Source organism: Notothenia rossii (assembly GCF_949606895.1).
Source record: "Notothenia rossii genome assembly, chromosome: 11".
Classification (NCBI taxonomy): Eukaryota; Metazoa; Chordata; class Actinopteri; order Perciformes; family Nototheniidae; genus Notothenia; species Notothenia rossii.
Window position 1 is genome coordinate 33,746,106 of NC_136910.1, and position 22,168 is coordinate 33,768,273.

General features: G+C 41.0%; 1 protein-coding gene across 1 annotated transcript in view; it reads left to right on the forward strand.

Annotated features, from left to right (window-relative positions):
* col27a1a (collagen, type XXVII, alpha 1a) overlaps positions 1-22,168 on the forward strand; it is a 103,656-nt gene that overhangs the window by 48,221 nt on the left and 33,267 nt on the right. Inside the window, exons 8-15 of the mRNA XM_079657754.1 lie at positions 6,029-6,073; positions 8,928-8,981; positions 9,408-9,452; positions 10,520-10,573; positions 11,656-11,700; positions 16,104-16,157; positions 18,019-18,063; positions 20,681-20,734. Coding sequence (XP_079513880.1) covers positions 6,029-6,073; positions 8,928-8,981; positions 9,408-9,452; positions 10,520-10,573; positions 11,656-11,700; positions 16,104-16,157; positions 18,019-18,063; positions 20,681-20,734 — 396 coding nt within the window. The remainder of the gene's footprint in view (positions 1-6,028; positions 6,074-8,927; positions 8,982-9,407; positions 9,453-10,519; positions 10,574-11,655; positions 11,701-16,103; positions 16,158-18,018; positions 18,064-20,680; positions 20,735-22,168) is intronic.

The window sequence follows — 22,168 nt, forward strand, 5'->3', positions numbered from 1 at the left end:
TTCTGGAATTTGGCTTCTGGTTTTCCATGGAAAACTTTAATGGAGAAAACAGTGGTGCTTTGAACGTGCGATAGCAGAGCGTGATTTTACACAGGCAGACAAGCCAAGCATGTTCCGCTCTGAACAGCATTTCTTCTAGACTCTCAATGACTTTTCAGTATGGTGGGCAGGGTCAGGGAGAGGGGACACACACTGGGCCAAACCTCAAGTACAAGGCCGCATTAGAAAAGCCACAAGTCTTAACCTTACTCCCTCTGTGTCTATTCCCTCTGCGAGTAGATCTGCATCCTCTCACTGGTTTGGCTGCCTTTTCTACATCTGTCTTTCACACTACTACTGCTTTTTCTTCCCTAAAGCCAAGACATAGTGTACAGTAGCAATGTTACCAGTGCTGGATTGTAACTGATTACATTCACACAAGTAGGTATTACTTTGAGGTGCTTTTATTTCATTTTCATGCAACTTCATACTCCTCCTCCACATCTTAGAGGCTAATATTTGACATATTAGCCTTATTATAGACTACAATGTACATCTCTTTCATGTCCAGTTAATATCATGCATTACTGATAAACTAAAGAATGAAGTTTTCCTTATTGTTTTGAGAAAGTTCTGCTACATCTCAAGCTAAATCCTGTCTTTAAAACGCCTTATCTGCTGCAAAAGGCCAAGCTGAAAACATGGCTGTTTTTCTGTCAATGCGTTGTTCTCACAGTACATGAAGATCTGATGCATTGCTGTAGATTTATCTACAGTATAACAGAGTTTAAATGACAAAACCTGGAGATATTGCAAGATATTGGAATTGCAGTTTTTCATGTCTCTTCTACATCAACATGTGTCCCCTCTTCTCCATGTCTCTTCTACATCAACATGTGTCCCCTCTTCTTCACGCCTCTTCCACATCAACATGTGTCCCCTCTTCTTCATGTCTCTTCCACATCAACATGTGTCCCCTCTTCTTCATATCTCTTCTACATCAACATGTGTCCCCTCTTCTCCATGTCTCTTCTACATCAACATGTGTCCCCTCTTCTTCATGTCTCTTCTACATCAACATGTGTTCCCTCTTCTTCATGTCTCTTCTACATCAACATGTGTTCCCTCTTCTTCATGTCTCTTCTACATCAACATGTGTTCCCTCTTCTTCATGTCTCTTCTACATCAACATGTGTCCCCTCTGTGGAAAGAGACTCTGAAAGTTTCAGGAAAAAAGATTCTCTCTCTTTTTCTCCTGATCCATTTCTATAAAAAACCTGTCTGAAAATGAGCTGATCAGATTTTGGCCACTTCATGATGTCATAACGATGTGTTGTCTTGTGTAACCATTAGCCAATCACCAACCAAGGTACCCCCCCACCTTATCACCTGAATCTCCTCCTAGAGCACCAATAGGCGCTTTCACACAAAGTACTTTGCCGTACCTAGTTCATCAGAACTAAAGAGCAGATCACGTTCACACCGGAATAAATCCCTGAGGGAGGATTAGGCAAATGAAGCCGCTGACGTCACTTCTTCTTCTTCTGCTTTGGGTTTACTGGCAGGCCGCAAATAACTTCACGGCGTATACTGCCACCCGAAGTCCCCGGCTGGAAGTCCCAGAGTAAATAGCCAGAAACGCCGACACCTTCTCATCTCCACCGCTCCCATGTTTTCTTTTGTGTTGCCATAAGTTAGTCCCTCTGCGTTTGTGCGCTGGGCTAATGCTAATAATGCTAATGCGAGGAAAATAAATTGGCGGCTTCACAAACCATTTTGGGAGTTTTACGGGGCGTGGTTTGTAATCCGCCCAGCCAATCAGAAATGGGAACCTTTTTCTCCCCAGGAAAGTACCTGCTCTCTAGCAAGGACTGAAAAGGGGGTGAACAGGTTCTCATGAACTGTAGTTCCGGATTTTTTAGTGTGAACGCACATTTTCGGAACTATATCGGAACTATACTGGGAAAAGTACTCTGGTGTGAAAGCGCCTTTTGTGTTCTTTTTAACCAAATCTCTCTCAGAGGGGCGTGGGGAGGGGCTCCTTATTTTCATCTAAAGTAACAGACAGAGAATTAGCACTTTGGAAACAGGGCTGAAGCAGAGGGGATTATGAGATGTTAAAATGGGTGATCTGTTTGGTATTTCGAGCAAAACACTTCAGATATATATTGATGAAAAACAGTATAACAGGGGACCTTTAGAATAAATTAAAAAAAATATTTAGAAACTTTGCTAGATGTAGTCATAAAGTGTTCAATGTTAATGTTCAACTTGATCACAGTTATCAAAACTATGCAGATTCTCATACCATTAAATTATTGTATCATTGCATTAGAAGAGAGATATTCTGTAAATCAGATTTACAGGAGGCTACAGGAATAAAAGTGTTGTCCCTGAAGGTCTGTTACAGAGTCCATATGCAGCTACAGGAGTCCATAATCCATAAACACTCATGTACACTCAGTTTTTTTTATGTTATATTCTGTGAAAATATGACCCTCTTGAGACACATAATGTTGGCTCTTTGTTTATGATAAATTCCTTTATGTACATGTGCAATTCTCCTACATACACACATGTACATGTGTGAGGACTTTAGGGTCAATGATTGAAGACACTGTTTGTAGACTTCTATGTACTATTTCAATTGCCTCTTAGCACACAGTAGAAAAGCAAATGTACTATAAATTGCTGACTACTGTAGATTTTATGCAGAGGATTTTCCTTTCAACTAAATCCAAACCATCGTTCTCCTAACAAGAACATCTTTCAAATACAGAGTACAATGATCTCCTGTAGTTTCCCTGCAGGAGATACACTGTATTATTCATACTCTTTTTCCTCATCTATGCAAGACAGTTTACTGTACGACACTAATCTGTCTGAAGCTCCCCAAAGAGCTGTTCCAAACCAAAGTCTCTCCATTTAGCTCCAGCCCGCTGTTCAAACTAACAAATCCACATGCTAATCATCATTGTAATTATGGGATAAGTCAAATCAACCATCATTTTCTTCGCATGTTTTGCAAGAAGAGCAACAAATCTGTCTTCCACTGTTTAATAGTGATACTGCATTAAAGCACAACATGCTTCTGAAATTGCGAAGCAGTCTAGAGATGAGACGTTTCTCTTCCGCCGGGGTGGATTTCAGCCAAATTGTCTGGATAGGTTCCTGCAGTTGTTTGGTGCGTCTGTGCCTGCCAGACATCCGCGCAGAGGCTTTATGTTGGGCTGTACGTGCAGAACATGCATGGAGCCAGAAAATTACTCTGAGCAATCATCTGGCTCCACGCTGCAGAGGGAAGTCACAGAGAGAGAGAGAGAGAGAGAGAGAGAGAGAGAGAGAGAGAGAGAGAGAGAGAGAGAGAGAGAATGGATGAAGGCAGAGATGAATGAGCTGAGCAGTGTGTTTCTGCTACCAGACAGCGGAACACACATCTTCATCATTTGTGGTGTACAGTTGTTAACTATAGATTACCTTTAATTTGATAAGGAGAAATGCAACAACATGTGTTCTGTCTGGTTTAAAGTCTTGAATCTGGTAGAGACTTTGGGATAAGTACCATTTTTTATTTTCTAGACCACAAACAATTTTACACTTTTTTTCAAATGTCAGGATTTGTTTCAAAACTCAAGAAAAATAACATTCCATATGAGAGGTTTTTGCACCCCTATGTGAGCTTATATTTAAAGTTTGCGACTTTAGTTTTAGATTGTACCAAATACTTAATTGTGTTTGTAGTTTTTGAGACTCAGGTCAAATACTTTAGTAGAGGACAGCTGTAGTGGGTACATGGTAACTGGTAATGAGTCAGAGGAATCACAAATCTTCTGCAGACACAATATGTCTTTTATGATCATTTGTTCTGAAATGGGCTTCCCTTGGATGTTCCTCGACTCAGTGGGGTAACATGTGGTGGACAAAAGTGTTACAAAGAGCTACCGGGGAGCTAAATGAAAAGCATTGGGTATGTTTATCTGATTGAACACACATGCTCATTGAACAAGTGTCGCGAAACACAAGAGGCCGGTGGGAAGGGCGTTCTCATTAGAGAGCTCTAATGAGCGAGATAAGATTAGAGATGACCGGGTGGGGTTAGGAGGTGGGGGGCGGTGTGTGTGTGTGTGTGTGTGTGTGTGTGTGTGTGTGTGTGTGTGTGTGTGTGTGTGTGTGTGTGTGTGTGTGTGTGTGTGTGTGTGTGTGTGTGTGTGTGTGTGTGTGTGTGTGTGTGTGTGTGTGTGTGTGTGTGTGTGTGTGTGTGTGTGTGTGTGTGTGTGTGTGTGTGTGTGTGTGTGTGTGTGTGTGTGTGTGGATCATGGACCTCATAGCACAGCCTGGGAACAAAAGCCTCTACACATGTTTGTACTAACTATGTTATGTCATTCGATGACAATGTACCTGTGTCTTTGTGCTTGAACGCCGTGTGTATTGTGTGTTTCTCCTCCTCGGTTTGATGAATACATGTGCACACATTGCAGGTGTTTACATTACAGGTTATCAGTTTTGTTTTATTTATCCTGCCACTTTTATGCATTTTTTCTATGTGATTAACAAAGACTGATGAAAGAAGAAAATACACACAAGAATATTAGTAGTAAAGAAATCAATTTAGGAAAGGATAGAGGGTCCATCACTTGTATCTTGAATAGTTCCCCCAAGTCATTAAAATCCTTATTTTAGAATTTAAGAGAAGAATGTTGAGGCCTCGAACATTTTAAAAACAGACATAATATATTGAAAATTGTTTGATTTTGGATATATTTCTGCAAGAAATTTCAGTCTCCATTACTGTCTCATGAGAACGACATTGGGTCACTACATCTCCTGAAAGATGGAGGGCTGGAGACCAACCTGACGGAGAAATCGAGGCTCATGGCAAAAGATTTCAGATTCAGACACATGTAGGCGAGTCAGACAAACATGAATTCATCATCAAGATATTATAACTGCCCAACATCAAATGGAAATCTTCTAAACAGGCGCAATGTGTCAGCACTTGCATCCATCCCACAACACTGCTTACCAACAGTGCTCTCACAAACTGATGGAAAACACACACACACACACATTTCCACTCGCGTTACAGCGCTCTCTCAGCACCTTGTAACATCTCTGTTTGTGTATTACTCACGTATTTTCGAGCGTCTCCTCATAGTGCTCTTTTGATTATGTCAGCATATGATGTGAGGTGTAGCAAGACATACTCCAAAAATGAAAGGAGCTTTGATTTGTCTTGGATGCAGAGAGAATGGTACAATGATGAATGATTGGGTCTGTGATGGAAAAGGAAACTAAAATATACTTTGTTGATTTAGGTGCTGAACGTGGAGTATGATGCTGACGTTTGCAGTTTAAAGTGTTGGGATGAGGGTGAAAGCCAGTTGGAGTGATGGGTTAGCATCATGAGAGAAGAGATGCTGCTGCAGTCAGAGCTCAGGGCTGAAAGACGGTTTACAGGAACTCTGGGAGTGTTGGCCCGGTTCTCCGGAGCTGTGGTTTAGGAAAACGGGACATCAGGAGGCTCTCCTTTCTTTGCCCTTCTGTTTTTATTTTGTTTTCCTTCCCTCTTTCCTGTCTCTCTTTTTTGCTCTCCCACTCTATTAAACTGTGGTTTTGAATGGCACGTCTTCCCACCTTTGATTTAGTTTCCGTCCGCTCTTTGTTGGGGGTCCGTGTTGCTGCAGTCAGCAGAACTGTAGGGCAGCACTATGTCAGGCTGTCTTCAGTGTTGCAGTCTGCTCTGCAGAGATATCTGACTCGAACAGGAAGGCATTTATATCCTCGACATGCCAGGATCCTGGCACGGCCTCAGCGAGCTACATTTCTCTCTGAACACAGCCAGTGGAAAGTCTGATCCTCTGACAGGAGGGCAGATTGATTCCTTGCATATGGCACTGAGTTTTTATCGTTAACATGCATATTCTACTCTGCACAAAACTCAATTGTTCTGGTTTTTCTTTGTCTGTGAACAGTTTTAGTGTTTATGCCACCTGTTGATTATTTTATTCTAGAACTAACTTCTCATTTCTCTTTCTGTTTGCCTTTTTAGGGACAGAAAGGTCACCCTGGTCCACCCGGACTCCCCGGAGAGTCTGTAAGTATATTTCACAATCCCATACATACATTTAGCATTACTCCCATGCCACTGCTACTCTTCACACATTCACTAATCCCACATTTCAATAAGCTTAACATTTCCATACTCCATGCTAAGATGATGTTGTTGTCTTTATATTTTGCCAACAGGTACATCCCATTACCTGCACTTGCCTTCATGTTTTGCTATTTTTGGAGTCCTCCATCAAGGCGCTTATCGCTGACTAATCCCCAAATTCTCCCGTCTCACCTCATTCTTTAAAACTCAGTCGTCATGTGCTCACTCTATGTGTGTGTTAATGTGCGTGCACCAAGCACACATGCAGAGTAGCCCGATAAGTTAAGGCTGTTATTCAGACATCTGGCCAGAGCGCTGAGCTGCAGCGACTCTCCAGGATATCACAACGCCATGCCAAACAGAGAAAAAATTAAGAAGAAAAACAGGACCAGGTCAACTGGGCCAACAGTGACACATTCTTACACTGCAGCTCTGGAGAACGTTTTCCTTTTTGTGACAGTTATGGCATTTTACATTGATGCTATCTTAATATGGTGGATTTGATTTCCCTTACACTCCCCTTCCCTCTTCGGGAAATCAGCTCAATGAACTCCTTTATTCTCTGCTACAAGTGGGAGGAGACATGAGGCTGTTAAGTCCAGCCCACAGGGACTATTTTAAGTGTGGAGCATCCAGGCCAGAGCTATTTCCACTCTGGCTGGGTCATACTACTGTTTGTATTAGGGAAAGGCCTGAGTCATGGAAAGCAGAGTGGAACATGCACCTCTTTGTCACACAGTTTTAAAGTGAGTCCCCATTCTCCCTTGTGACGTCAGTGCAGGGATTTCCCACATTGGAGTTTCTCTCTCACCGCCATGTCCTTACACCGTGTCCATCCTCAAACGCCCCCTTCTTTCCCACAGAAATGATGATCATGTCCTCAAGTCTGAATCACTTTAGCACCAGTGACAGAGGCATCAGCACAACTGTTTGGCAGATCCAGATTTTGCCAACAGGGTCCAGCTGCAGAATATGCTGATGACTCTTTGTTACTATAATACAACCCGGGCGGCTGGTTAAAGGTCCAAACCTCTACTCAGCCAAAGTGTTAACTAACTGGCTGCATTATGCACTATATTTATCCAAGAGAGGGAATGGCCAGCAGTGCACATGGCCGCACGTCTGGAGTGTGTCAAAGGAAGTTATACATGAACACTACACAACCTTCTGCTGTATGTGTGTGTTATGCATACTCACGCACACATAAATCAAAGTACTAATCAGCCTCTGTGCTCAGACCACATCTCATCAACCTCTAGCAGGAATCATGAGTCCTGGTTTCCAACATGTATTTATATCATTTGTAGGAATGTGCAATATGCAGTGGTGAATGTGAGAACATTTACTCAAGTACTGTACCTAAAGTACAAGTTTAAAGTACATGTAATTAAGTGCTTATATTTAGTGCTGCTTTGTACTTCTACTCCACTTAAATTCACAGGCACATCTCGAACAGTTTGCTCCACTATACTGTAGTTATAATTACTACTTTACAACATAAGTTTTTTTATCCAGAATAGGGTTGTTATGGTCTCAGATGAGTGAAAATGATCACAATCAACATAATTTACGATATGATATTATATAATGCTTGACAAAAATATAAAAAGACTAAATAGTATTTATAATCTTATCAATTAAACTAATCTTTGAAATTGTTTATTTTGCATTTAGTTTTTTGTAAAATAAATGAAATACATAAATGTTTTGGGCTCCAAAAAAAAAAGCCAGAACATAAAGCAATAGAAATTATATAAGTTGTAAAATATCATGCATTTTCATGCGGTAAATCTAGTGAACAGCAAACACCTCCTGTTGTCTTCGGGTCAAATCTGACCGATTCACTACTTTCATCAATCATAACTTTTTTGTTTTACATTCGATTGCATTAAGGCTTTATGATATCCTTCACAGTAGACATTTGAACATGTCAAATTGCTGATCACCACTTTCATTGAATGTTGGATGATTTAGTCAACTTTGTAACACCCATGGTGTTCCCGGTCAAAAATTACCGCCATAAAGAAAAGGAATTAGTAACCATCCGGATCAGATACAAAACACACACACACACACACACACACACACACACACACACACACACACACACACACACACACACACACACACACACACACACACACACACACACACACACACACACACAGACACAGACACACACAGACACAGACAGAACAATTTGACACATTTGCCACTCTTATGTGCCCGTCCCCCAACATGGATCACACCTGGCACACGCAATACATGTTCAGTGTCTATTCTTTGTATATTTACTGCAGTTGTTCATGTATACCTAGTCTGATACAATATTTACAGTTTGAAAGGGCGTTAAATGAAATTTGGTGATGATTAATGGTTGTTAAAACAGGACCGGTCAAATTTGACCACGAACAACACCAAAGTAAGGGGGGGGGGGGGGGGAGAAACGAAGACAATAGGACTAATTCACAGTGATTATTTATTATTGAAGAGGTGTTCCTTTTGTTATTGTTGTTGGTGCATTTAAATGAACTTGATTTAAGTTTCCATTCACGTAAAATGGTACTTGTCGTACATATTGATGTATCAGTTATACAGTATGAATCTAAAGTGATAACACTCAGAGGGGCATTTAGTTCTACACTTCGGATACTTTTGAGCTAAATCCTAGCCCCAGCTCTGTCTCCCTCTCTGAAACTCTCTCCTCCTGCAGAATGTGTGTTTGTGGTACTGTCATTTTGATTACCTAACCCACCACTCTCTCTCCCCCCCTTTCTTCCTTCCCCCTCTGCAGGGAGAGCATGGTCCAGTCGGAAGCCCAGGTGCCAAAGGTTATCCTGGCAGGCAGGTGCAGTAAATCCTCTGCTGTGACTGGTACTGTAGTAGTCGAGGACATAGTGAGGGCAGAGGGCCAATGGTATTAGGTTATGTTTAACAGCTGACCTGCAGGAAAATATTTGGATGAAAAAGTCAGAATAATAATTCAAAAGAAGCCACCATAAGGCCAAAAGGGTACATTTATTGCACAAAATCATCTCCAGTTTACTGGCCTGTTGTTGATTTATAGGTTGATCCTGGAAATAATTTAACATGTTTTATAAAATGGTGGAATTTCTGATGTGTTTGATAGACTGTAGGTTACATATTTGAACGTGCAATTCCATAATTTTGCACGTTGACTATCATATTTACAGTGTATTTGAGGAAACACTATTTCAGGTATAAATATAAACCAGTAAAGGCCAAAAATCAAATTCCTCTCTTTGTTTTTCAGGGTTTACCAGGGCCTATAGGACCAATGGGGCCTAAAGGCGTCCGGGTAAGTTAACTCAGCGTCTTCCCTATAAATGTTCTGCTCAACTTTGATTTGATCTAAAGTCTAAAGGACTAACATGGAGCTCTGACAGGACCTGTGATCAAGTTAACAGGCCTGACAGCTTTCTGACACTTTGTATTACGCAATATGTATAGAAGAGTTAAAGGCAGAAAGTTGTTTGCTTAAAGGTTGCTAACTGTTGACATTTTGTGTTGTTAAACTGCTGCACGAGGAATACACAAAGTGCACGCATGTATAGAAGCATGCATGCACCTCTGCACACATGACACATTCATGACTCACAGTGTGCACCACTATTAATAGAATGAGGAGCCTTCAGTTGTAATGTAAACCTTGTGTAACTGTATACGCTCTCTGAAAGACTGGCTGTTGATAAGCCTCCGCACACAAACACACACCCTGAAGGCACACATTCAAAGAACACACGCTAGCGCACACAAACAGGGATTTTTATGTTGCTTTCCAATAAAGGTTCTTTATCAGCTCCCCTCGGCTGCTCCGAAGCCCCACCCCCGCCCCCGCTGACTGGAATTTCCTGTTTAAGCTCCGTATGAGGCCCTGCTGTCTTAAGGAGGCATTCCCGTCCTCTCTCTCTCACTGAGCCACCTTTCCAAATACTCTCTTTTGCAGTAATCTCCATATTGTGTGCACGTAAAAACCACTTGCCTGTTACTTCCTCCAGTGTTCTACTTGTTGTGGTGTGTGTACTTTTGTCTTCCTATGTGTGTGTGTGTCTCCCCCTGCACCAGCAGCTCACTGTGACGTCCTGCTGTCTTCAGAGATCCCTGGCGTGAGGGTATGTGCCCTTGGACTACATCGTGGAAGCCAGCACCATGCAGTCCATGGGCATATACACTTGCCTCATGGCTTGGTTCTTCATGGAAGTCCACCCTATCCATACTGGATCCCCCGGCCCCCTGAAACTCAGCCCTTATAGAGCCAATGGGAGTTACTGTTCTTCTTCCTGCTGCTGCTTTTGTAGTGTCTAAATACTCACATCCCATGTTCCTGTTCCTCCTATCTCCTCTTCTTCCTCTCCTCTCCTGCAGGGTTTCATTGGAATCCCGGGGCTTTTTGGCCTGCCTGGGGCCGATGGCGAAAGAGTGAGTTCTTGTAAAATGTGTATATTCTACATAAACAAATGACATCAGTAATTTATTCTGCAGTATAAGTAGCACAACTACTGGTTAGGAATACTCTGCTAAGGTAAAAGTCCTGCATTCAGATGTTTACTTAAGTAAAAGTACAAAAGTATTAGCAAAAATACACATTTTGCGGACCATTTTAGAAGTTTGTATATCATATTACCAGCTTATAATTATTGATGCATTAATATATTCATGTAATCTTGCAGCTGGTAAGGGTGGAACTTTTCTTATGCTATATGTACCGATGGGTAGCTGGGGAATTTAACCAATGGATGGATAAAGTTTTAAATACAGAGTATCAGCTAATGGAAATTCTTGAGTAGTTTATAAGCAATCCCCTGTAATGAATGTACCTCTGTCCAGCGTTTATATTCTCTAAAGCACAGTCAATTATTGCAAAAACCTCCAGTGACCAAGTGAACCCGGCTAATGGGCCCTGTGAGATGAAACAGTGTCTCTCTTGCTGTTTCATTCAGCTGTCTTGTTGTTGTTATAATGTTGGAAACGCTCCCCAGCTGTCGGGGATGCTGCTGTACGGGTTTGTGTGGGAGTGTTGATGACTCATATGATAAAAGGCCCCTCTCAGAGCCTTTGAACTGCCTGAACTCATCCCGGCCTCCCCCTGCTGCACAGCCTCTAAAACATGCAGTGATGAGCCTACATGCTGCAGGAGGTTGCGTCAGGCTGTAATCAGGACCTGTTCATACCTTAGCTGCACATCAGACAGTCTGCCAGCCTTCTCCCAGGAGGGGCCGTGTTTATTTAACATATATATATATATGGAGGCCTTGAGATGGAGGCCTAAATCCCTCATAATAAGCTGGGAAATATGGCTGCAGTCAGCTGTTCCCCACATCTGCTGCTGCAGCAGCTATAGTGTGTTTTGGGTGGGCTTTAATCAGCTATGTTTGATTTTGATATGCTTTTTACATAATGTCTGTCTTCTCTGTGTTTCTACCTTTCCTGAACCCTTTCCTTTTTCCCCCTTCTGCTCTGTTTTCCTCTCCACCTCTGCTCTCTCTTGTTTTGATTTTCAGGGCACTCCCGGTGTACCAGGGAAGAGGGGCAAGATGGGTAGGCCGGTAAAGTTTTGTCTCAACATACTTTACAGATAATCTTTACAAAATGTGATGAACTGTGCTCTGCTGAATGTGAACGTGACTTCTGTTATTTTACTTTCAAAGTAGAAGATCAGGGCCGTCCTTAAATTAAGTTCTTAGTCGACTAATGCGATCTTTCTACAAAGAATCATACAAAAGCGCCACTTTAAATCTTTTGTTTAGCAGTGATGTGCTGCTGAGTTTCTTGGAAATAAAACGCATAAAAAATATGTTGTACTAGGAAAAAAGCAACCATTTACTGGAGTAATAAACGAAAGGCAACCCTCGATAGACAGTTTTGAGGAGATGGTGAAAGATATCAATCAACCTTAAATCAAGGGAATTACATGAACTACCTTTTCAAATCTTTAAAAGATATTCTTCTATTTGGGTCGTATCGAGAGCTGTCGGGGCAGAGACTCCTGCAACTACACATAAACTTTATGGGGTCTGGATTTACGTCAGCGTTTGGGCTCAGTATTTCCATGGCTGTTGGTTAGCTGCAGCAGAGGTGTGTGTGTGTGTGTGTGTGTGTGTGTGTGTGTGTGTGTGTGTGTGTGTGTGTGTGTGTGTGTGTGTGTGTGTGTGTGTGTGTGTGTGTGTGTGTGTGTGTGTGTGTGTGTGTGTGTGTGTGTGTGTGTGTGTGTGTGTGTGTGTGTGTGTCTGTGTCTGTCTGTCTGTCTGTCTGTCTGTCTGTCTGTGTGTGTGTGTGTGTGTGTGTGTGTGTGTGTGTGTGTAGTCCCCGCAGCCGCACGTCGGGGGCTTGGATGCAACCAGAAAAGGCTTTTGTTGGAGTGAATGGCTCTTGGTCCCCCCCAGCATGGAGCCCAGCCATTTGGAGGAAGTTGTCGGTTGTGTTATGCGTGTGCGTGTCAGATAGTGGTAAAAGCCAGTTTGACGGCCTGTTTCAGAAACAGTGTGAAGCCGTGCAACTCCATACTGAGATCATCCTGCAGCTGCTGCTTATTGTTTTTTCAGCAAATAAGTCATTTAAATATAAAAAGAAGTCTGTTGACACGCAAGCTGGTGTCCGCTCTGTGTGAGGTTTTGCACTGTAACTTATTCTGTAATTATACAAATGTTTAGGAAGTAGTTGTGGGTGCAAATTCCCCATTTGTGAGGCTTTGGATCATGTGTTCGCTTGGGATGTGTGTGTTGTGTGTGTTCTCCACACTCAGACAGGGCAGCATCTTTGGAGTTGATGGCTGATTTTGTTTTTCAGACACTTTTCTGCAACGAAAACCTATTGAAGTCAATGATACAGCTTTGGAAAGGGTCATGCAAAAACTGAAAAAATAGTCAATAAGTATTTATATGGACGAGAAGTCATCTTCTTGGATGATCTTATGACAGCTGCAGCACTGCTATTTCAGACAAATGACAGTGAATCATAATTTACCATTTAACATATCATTAATAATACTAATTATAGATGTAATTTGGAGGCACCTTTAAAGACACCATACCAAGCATAAAAGAAGTACTCTTGAACTTAAAAATTACAGTAAAACTATCAGGATAAACCAAAAAAAGGCGTTTTACGTTAAAAAGAAAACACATTATTTACCCAGTTTTATTCCAAACCAAGTAGAAGCATCATTTAAAATCCTGCAGGAGGCAATTTTAACTGCTACAGCCCCATTACAAATGGCCAGTATACACAAGTGGAAAACACACAAAAACACCATCATAGATTTTCAGTGCTCCTTCATGGAAAATGGAAAGCTAGTACACTTACAAGTTGATCCCCGAGAGATCATCCCTCTCCTCCCTGACGGAGGATAAAGAACAGAAGAAGCACCTGAACAGCAGCCAGGCGCTTTAATGGCTACACACACACACACACACACACACACACACACACACACACACACACACACACACACACACACACACACACACACATACACACACGCACACACACACACACACACACACACACACACACACACACACACACACACACACACACACACACACAATCAGTCCAACATGTACCAAAAGAGTGATGAGGGATATATCTAAAACAGTGGATAGCCTAAAAAGTTTCCGAAGAGCATTGCCAAGAGTTCTGCATTTCAGCTTAACTTTTTTGGCCTTGTTTGGCTTTGTTTGTCTTTTTGAGGCTCATCAGTTGCAGTTTTTTCACATTAACCCGCTATCTGACTGCTGCTGCAGTGTGTTACTGAAGGTTCTCTAACAGCGTGTAAAAGCAGACATATGACTCTCATCAAAGTGCTGTTCTTGGCAAAGCTATATTTCCCACACTTGTCCTTAGTTCGTAGTAAGGTTGCGGTGACAGATGTATGATTCATCCTTTGGGTCCCCGTCATGCTTCATAGATTTCTGTTGCACTTGTGCTTCCCTCTTTGCGCAAAAAACCTCTAAGAACCACAAAGCCGTCCCATCCCATCTTTTGGGAATGTCCTCCAATGGCCGGACAGGAGGAGAAAATAAAAAAATGTTGCACTGTTACAGAAATAAATGCAGTTATATCTGAGTCGTTGACTCAATGCGTCACTAAATTGAAGGTTAGGAAAGCATACCATCAGTCACAAGGATTTATTATTGTTTGAATGTGAGGTTCGAACACAAAGACTTACATTCAGTCAGCAGATTCTATTTCTATAAGGCCAGCAACAGATTAAAATAAATACATGCTGTATATCTCAAACATCTTTACTCTTACATAAATAGCTGCTATTTACGGGAGGTACAGTAATTAGCATTTCTGGAACAATGTGTGGCGGCCGCAGCAGGACCCGGTCATTATGAGAGGTTCTGGATGCTCTGTGTTTAACATGGCCCTCGAGCTTTCTGCTAATGTGGTTTGTCTCTGCAGCTCCAACAATTGTTAGCAAAACTCAGATTAGCATCCTGTTTACTGCTAAATGGACAGAGTAATTACTTGGCTCTTGCATTTAGAAATACTCCAAGAAGTAGAACAGCTGGCTGCTGACACCCTACAACTGATGGATTTAATGCATATAATGGGGCACTTAGGCTCCTATTTTGTTCATATTTCTTTATTTCTAATGTTATGTTTGACACAAATGGTCCTAATTGCTGTGCAATTACAGTAGCATCACTTTTGGTTATCTAACAGTCGGCGGCGGTATTTGTGAACATATAGTCTGTAAATCTTGACTGCATGGTTAAAGTGGAACAGGTTTATTCTGCATTTGCATGAGTGGTACTTTAAGCAATAATTTAAACATATCATCCTCCAATGAAACGCACGTTTTGGTAATTTTTTACAACAAGTTTCTTATTTCTGTGTTTAAGAAACGTCCGTTAGCATCAACAAAAAGTGCATTTCACTTTGATGACTTGGAAATAACTATAATTTAGTTTAGTTTAGTTTAGTTTGTAATATACAATAAATCAGAATACTACTTGTACGTGATATATGTTCCCCATCAGCTCCATGGAGATTTATGGTGTCTTTCAGATTATTGTTTTGCTTTTCTGGTCCATAACTCTACTGTTTTAGCGGCATGGAGCGATCTTCATTTTAAATACAAGCTCCTATACACTAGCTGTCCCTCACCAAACAGCTGTCAGACAAGGTTAGCAACTAGCTGGTGGATTCAGCGCAGCATTAAGCAGCTAATGAGAAGATATTTATCTCGGGAGACGATAGAGACCAGCTGGAGACGCTGACAACCTCAAACGATAGCCGATAAAAACATCTGCTCCATTTTCGCTGAGTTTCTTGATAAGCAAACTTTTTCAATATTGAGCAATATACCAATTATTTTCTATAATATTCATTTGATCCACAAAATGTCAGAGAAAGTCTCATAGTATTTAAGTTCAAGGTGTTGTCTTTCCGTCTTTAATCGAACGATGTTCAGTTTAATTTGATATCAAATAAAAAGCAAGAAAATCTTGATAATTGCTGCAATTTTAGCATGAATAATTCTCTTCCACGGTTATATTATAACATATTGACTGTCAAAATAGTTGCCCGATTTTTTTCTGTTGATCGACTTCACAATAAGACGACAAATAGTAGCACTAAACTGTTAACTGACAAAATGGCAAAATCATTTATATCAAATGAATTTGTTTTCCATTTTTTTTTGTATTACATAATTATGAAACATGCACATTATATAGACACATCTGATAACTGCATATTAGAAAAGAGCAATGATTACGTAATGCAAGACATATAACAAAAATAAAGAATAGATTGTAAACAGAAAATAAATGAAAACATTATAAACTAGTTTAACAGAGGTGTTAATTAGATATTGCATGTTAAACAAAGCAGACTGTACTTGCATAAATCAAATGGACCCTTTAAATGTAATGGATGTTGTGAGTTTGAAGTGTGTGTGCTGCTGAGAACATAAAAGCCTCTCTGTCTCTGTCCTCAGGGGTTTCCAGGGGACTTTGGGGAGAGAGGACCACCTGGACCAGATGGAGAACCAGTATGTCACACACATAACCAATACACACACACACACACACACACACACACACACACACACACACACACACACACACACACACACACACTATAGAGCAGTGTTTTAACTCACACACCCCTGGGCCCTGCTGTTTTAGTGCTGACATTCTGGCCGTGCTGGTGAGTAAATCACAGGCAGTCCTGCTGTTTGCCTCTGTTTTTCTCTTTCATTTGAAGTGAGTTTTTTTAATTGAGACAAGTTTTACTGCAGTATTTAATTTCATCCTATGCCGATAATTTTCCTAAGAAACCTGCAGTATTAAGGGGGAAACCAATTAGCTGCCTTGGCTTTCAAATGCAAACCTTTTCCATTCATCAATATACACTGACCACCAGCACACACATGTGGCCTTATTAGTGGGTCATATCCAAGAATAGTAAATTATGTAATAGGATGCTGTTTTGAGAAATTGTTCCCAATTCAGAACTGGTAGGTCAGAAAAGACTGTTTCCACATGGAAGAAATCAACTTATTTAATTTGTGCATTTTCACTTTGTTATGATAAAGTCATTCTGGAAATTTAGCACTTCATCAGTCAGAGTGGTAAACTCTAAAATGGAAGCATAAAACATCAGCAGGTTGCTCTTTAACACACTCATAAACATAAGGTGCATTCATGTTTGAAAGAAGACAAATCCTACTCTAAATACATCTTTCCTTAGCGCCCCGTTTCTTCCTTTTTTAGGAGAATATCAATTATGCATTAGATCTCTGCATATATCCCTTTAATAATCTACTGGTTTATTAACTCCAAGAGGACATACTTACATATTTCTGCCATACATGAGCCACTTTTCCCTGCATTTGAGAAAAGGAGGTTTTGTGATTATTACTTCTCCCCACTGTCTCTTTTATTACAACTTACTTTTATTAGTCAATCATTAAGTATAAAAAGCATAAAATCCTATCTAAAATGTATCTTTCTTAGCAAAACTATATCTACAGCCATGCTTGCAGATCTATGTACTTCTACAATGCTTTGAGCTTAATGCTAACATCAAGCTAACATGCTGTTAATATATTTACCATTTTCAGCTTTCTCAGATTAGCATGTTAGCATTCTCAAATTGTTAGCTAGCAGTAGAAACAATGTGCAATTGAGACTAATGGGAAAGCTAAACTTTTTGCAGGAATTTGGTCAACTAACAATGATGATAGCGCTAAAAGAAAGATAAAGGATCATTAGTTCTTTGGACATTTCAAAAAAGTGGTGCAACTTCATGGTGGTGCTAGCGGAAAAGCAAATAGTCACAAGGGTAGGGTTTGTGAAACCATGATTGTTAGTACCAGTTCTTTGAGGTATTTCACTATATAAGTGAAATCTTTGGCAAGCTAGTAGTGCTAAAAGAGAAAAGTCAGCAAATCGCGAGGTCACAGTCACTCATTCATCCTCTTAGGACCATGAGGATCTTTACAAAAGTCCATCTATCTCTTTCATTTTGGAGTAAGAACCAACCTGCAGATTTAAAACAAGATCATTGGGATGATGGGCTCACACACACGCATTCCTCTTTCTACAAGTATATTGCACAATATTTTCATCAATATTTAGCTTTTGTGCATATGATAGTAAAACCTTTTTAATCTTTGATTCTAAAGGGTGTCACTCCTATACACACACACACACACACACACACACACACACACACACACACACACACACACACACACACACACACACACACACAAATACATGCACAAAGCCCCTCTCATAAGCTGTGATGAACACTGACCCTCTCTTCTGAGCATGTTTGTTCTAAAAAGAGCCAATAACCCCAGAAACTTGCACCTTCTCCCTCGTCTCCCTCTCCTCTCTGAACAGGGTGATCTGGGAGCCCCCGGTCCAAGCGGAGTTCTCGGACTTATTGTGAGTAGCACTGTGTGTGTGTGTGTGTGTGTGTGTGTGTGTGTGTGTGTGTGTGTGTGTGTGTGTGTGTGTGTGTGTGTGTGTGTGTGTGTGTGTGTGTGTGTGTGTGTGTGTGTGTGTGTGTGTGTGTGTGTGTGTGTGTGTGTGTGTGTGTGTGTGTGTGTGTGTGTGTGTGTGTGTGTGTGTGTGTGGGTGGGTGGGTGGGTGGGTGGGGGTGTGTGGGCGGGTGGGCGGGTGGGGGTGTGTGTGTGTGTGTTAGTGTGTGTGTGTTTCTCTGTTTGTAATCTGTTCTCCCTTCAGTCTAAACATCCTATTTTCCCAGACTCTTATTCCAGAAATACAAAGCTGTAAAGGACCGATTTAAATTAAACTGAACAGCTCAATTAATTCTCAATCCAGAATCAAAATATAATTTGTTACCAGGTACGTTTAAGGAACTGCTTTGGTCTACAGTGGTGCAAACAAACTGTAAACAACACAAGAAAAAAAGTTGTAAGAGGTCAAAAACCTAATGAATTAAAAAATATATATTTTAAAAAAGTGATTTAACATTAACAAAGAATAAAGACAAGTAGTTGCACCAAATTTGCATACACAAAAGAAACAAAAAAACTAAATTAGCTTTCGTCGACATTGACACTGCCAGCCACTATCTCAGCAGGGACTGTACACATATCTAAAATAGTGAAACGGATGGTTTTTGGAATGGATCGCAAAGTCTAAATGACACATCTTGCCGTCCCACTTCCTGTCAGGTTGAACATGACAGTGAGCCCCTGATGAATCAAACAGGCCTTAACGAGGCGTCTTGTTTTCCTCGTGAATCCCTCTCTTATTAACTATTTCTGCACAGGAACTGTCACCTTGCCTTCCTTGCCTGCTCTGCCACATGATTGCGTGTGATTATAATGTGTCCCTGGTTTCTCTTGTCCCGTCTTCATCCTCCCGCTCTATTCTGGGCCCCCGGTGGTGGCAGCAGGCCTGTAATTGGAGGTCTGATTACAGCTCTGCTCCAGTGTCCTCTGAGTCCATCCAGCCGAGTGTTTACTGTACGAGACGCACCAGCAGAAACTCAGCTGCACTTCAGAGATATAAATATACAAACACCCCGCTCTAGAGACCGCACGCCTCAACTCTGGGTGAACACTGGATGCTCTTAAAGAAGTATTTAAACAACTTATCAAAAATAAATATAGTGCGGCTTTCCTGAACCGCAGTGACATTTAATGTCTTCGATGCTCTCGAGAAAATAGCGTATTTCCCTCGACATTCTTGGGTGTTTTGCAACTGGGGTGGAAGTTTAAAAATAGTTTTAGGACACAACACCTTTGTGTTATCCTGCATTAAAATGATGCATGATGATCAATTGTTTTTTATATCTTTTCTATGTCTGTCATATTGTTTTTTGTTGAGGTTTGTGTTGTTTGTCTGCTTAGATGCATGTCTTTTTGCTGCATGTTTATTTGTTTTTATGTTTTCATGGAGAGCAGCGCGTGTCCTTTATATCTTTGTCAAATGAATATTGTTCTTCCTTTAATACATTTTATAATTATACAAACAATAAGCCCCAATAAACACAGGTTGTGGTGCTGGCTGCCTTTTGGCACGCATTCATAATAAACCCTAGAAATCAGAATTTAATTAATTGAATGCGGGAGCGTGTGGTGCAGACAGTGGGTTGTGTGTTGGTGTTCGGACCCCACTGCAGTCAGCATGTCGTTGTGTCCCTGAGACTCTTCACCCCAAATTGCTCCTGTGGGGATTGCCCACAGTATTGAGTATGTAAGTCGCTTTGGATAAAAGTGTCTAACAAGTAACATGTAATGTAATAATAATAATAATGTAATGTAATGAAACACATTAGACAGTGTAATATATTGTATTTCTTCATGCATTTCCACAATTTGGACATGTAAGCATATGATATGAACAGCCGCATATTTTCACTTATTAGAAAGCATTAGATTTGCTTAGCTGAAGAAGAAGAAACTCTACAAACTGTCCACCCTGAATACCAAATGCAGTGACATGCATTATCTAACACACTGAGCCAAGGCCACCCTGTAGGTCTCTTCATGCAGAAAATGCAGAGCAGCAGAGGAATACAAACAAGATAACTACTAGCAGCCTGTGATGCTGTTACAACAACTCTCTCCATCTCACACATTGACAAGAAAGCAGCCAATCAAGTCTTTAATCGCTTCGTCTAACAGATCCTTACTAAATGAAATCAAACCCAGTTCTTTTGTGTCATCACCGTTTCAATCTCATTCTGCAAAGATTCCAGCGATGGTTGATTTTTTTCCAGTTGTGGAAAACAGCTTTTGTTTGTTACATTCAGATTATTTAATTTAGCCTTCAGATGAAACACAGTCTTGGCTTCAGGCTGCGAGATACAGTCTGTATCTCCTAAAATGTGGTCATATATTACCTCCCATTGATTTGTGTTGAGTGCAATGTGATGGCTGCATCGTAGATAATCTGGAAGCAAGACAGTGAGGCTTATTGTTTTGTTTAATCAATTGTGTGTGTTAAATGGAAGTCATGTGTTTATCAGTACTTTGGAAATGATGTCACGGAATCTGAGTTTCTGATGGTTCCCTTGTCCTCGTGACAGGGTGATATGGGACCTTTGGGAGAGATAGGCCTTCCAGGACCTAATGGACTGAAGGTAATCACACACACACACACACACACACACACACACACACACACACACACACACACACACACACACACACACACACACACACACACACACACACACACACACACACACACACACACACACACACCAGTGTTTCCCCTAGGATGGAGTCATAGCAGCGGTGCTAAGGCATGTGGGCCCAGCATAATGTAAGCGCGGAGCGCGTGGATTTTTTTTGTGTGTGCGCATGCGAAGTGCGCCCTGCAAATTTGTTTCTATGTGTCAGCACAAGAAAGGCTCTTGAGGCCTAGTACCAGGGCCGGTTCAAGACAATTTGCTGCCCTAGGTGAGATTTTAGGCGACATTTTATGTGTAAAGAATAAATGAAAAATCTCTACAAAAGACAAATACACTGCAAAAACAGAAATGTATTGACATAGGTAATAGACGTCAAAATGGCTTCAAATGTATTCAGTATTGTATGAACATGTTTGAATTGGGGGGTGGACGTCACATCCTCTAGGGGGGTCCGGGGGTATGCCCCTCCGGGAAGATTTTTTTTTTAACATTTTACAGTAAAATGCTTCAATCTGGTGCACTTTGAGCACATAATTACTAGAGACCGGTTTACATTTTAATAATCAAATAAGTATGTGAACATAACCACTAACCTTCCATAGCCAATAACAAATAAATGTAGCTTATTTTATTTTTGTTGTTCATTCATATCTTATTTGACCTAGTTAACATTTATTTATTTATGCATATTTTTGTATCTCTCCAACTTTAAACAATATTTTTGGTTTACTGTCCTATAGTATACATTGGAATGATTTCAAACCTGTTTTTATTTATCTTAATAATTATAAAGGAGTGCCTTGGAAATATGTGTTTACATAATTTGTGATCAAAACGTTTGAGACCCACTGAGATAACTTAGACTAAAATTAACTATCTAAATACTCAGTGCTTTACCTCACTAAGCCTCTCAGTCTGACAGGAGAGTTCTCCTCCACCCTGGTTGTAGAAAAATCTACTTCTTATATCCGTTAGCGCAGCTAGCACCAGATTCTAATAACAACAGCGCCGGTACCGGTGCGCCCTCTCCCTTGCTCGCTCTCTCGCTACCACGCTCGCTCTTTGGCTGTGAGCTGCGGGCGCCTGATAAGCCAACATCCCCCACTTTCATCACTTACAGCGCCCAACGTACAGGGCAAATTAAACGTGTAACCGGGGTGAAAAGGGTGTTACATTGACTTAATTATGAATGTTGTTACATCAAGGCCGAATATTTGGATGAGCGCCAACGGTCAAAAATGTTTTTTCCCTCCCAAAGCTACCAGCACAGCGCCCCCCAGATCTGGCGCCCTAGGCGACCGCCTGTGTCACCTATGCCAGAAATTGGCCCTGCCTAGTACATACAGTGGCAATGTCTCAAGATTTAGCAAAAATACATCT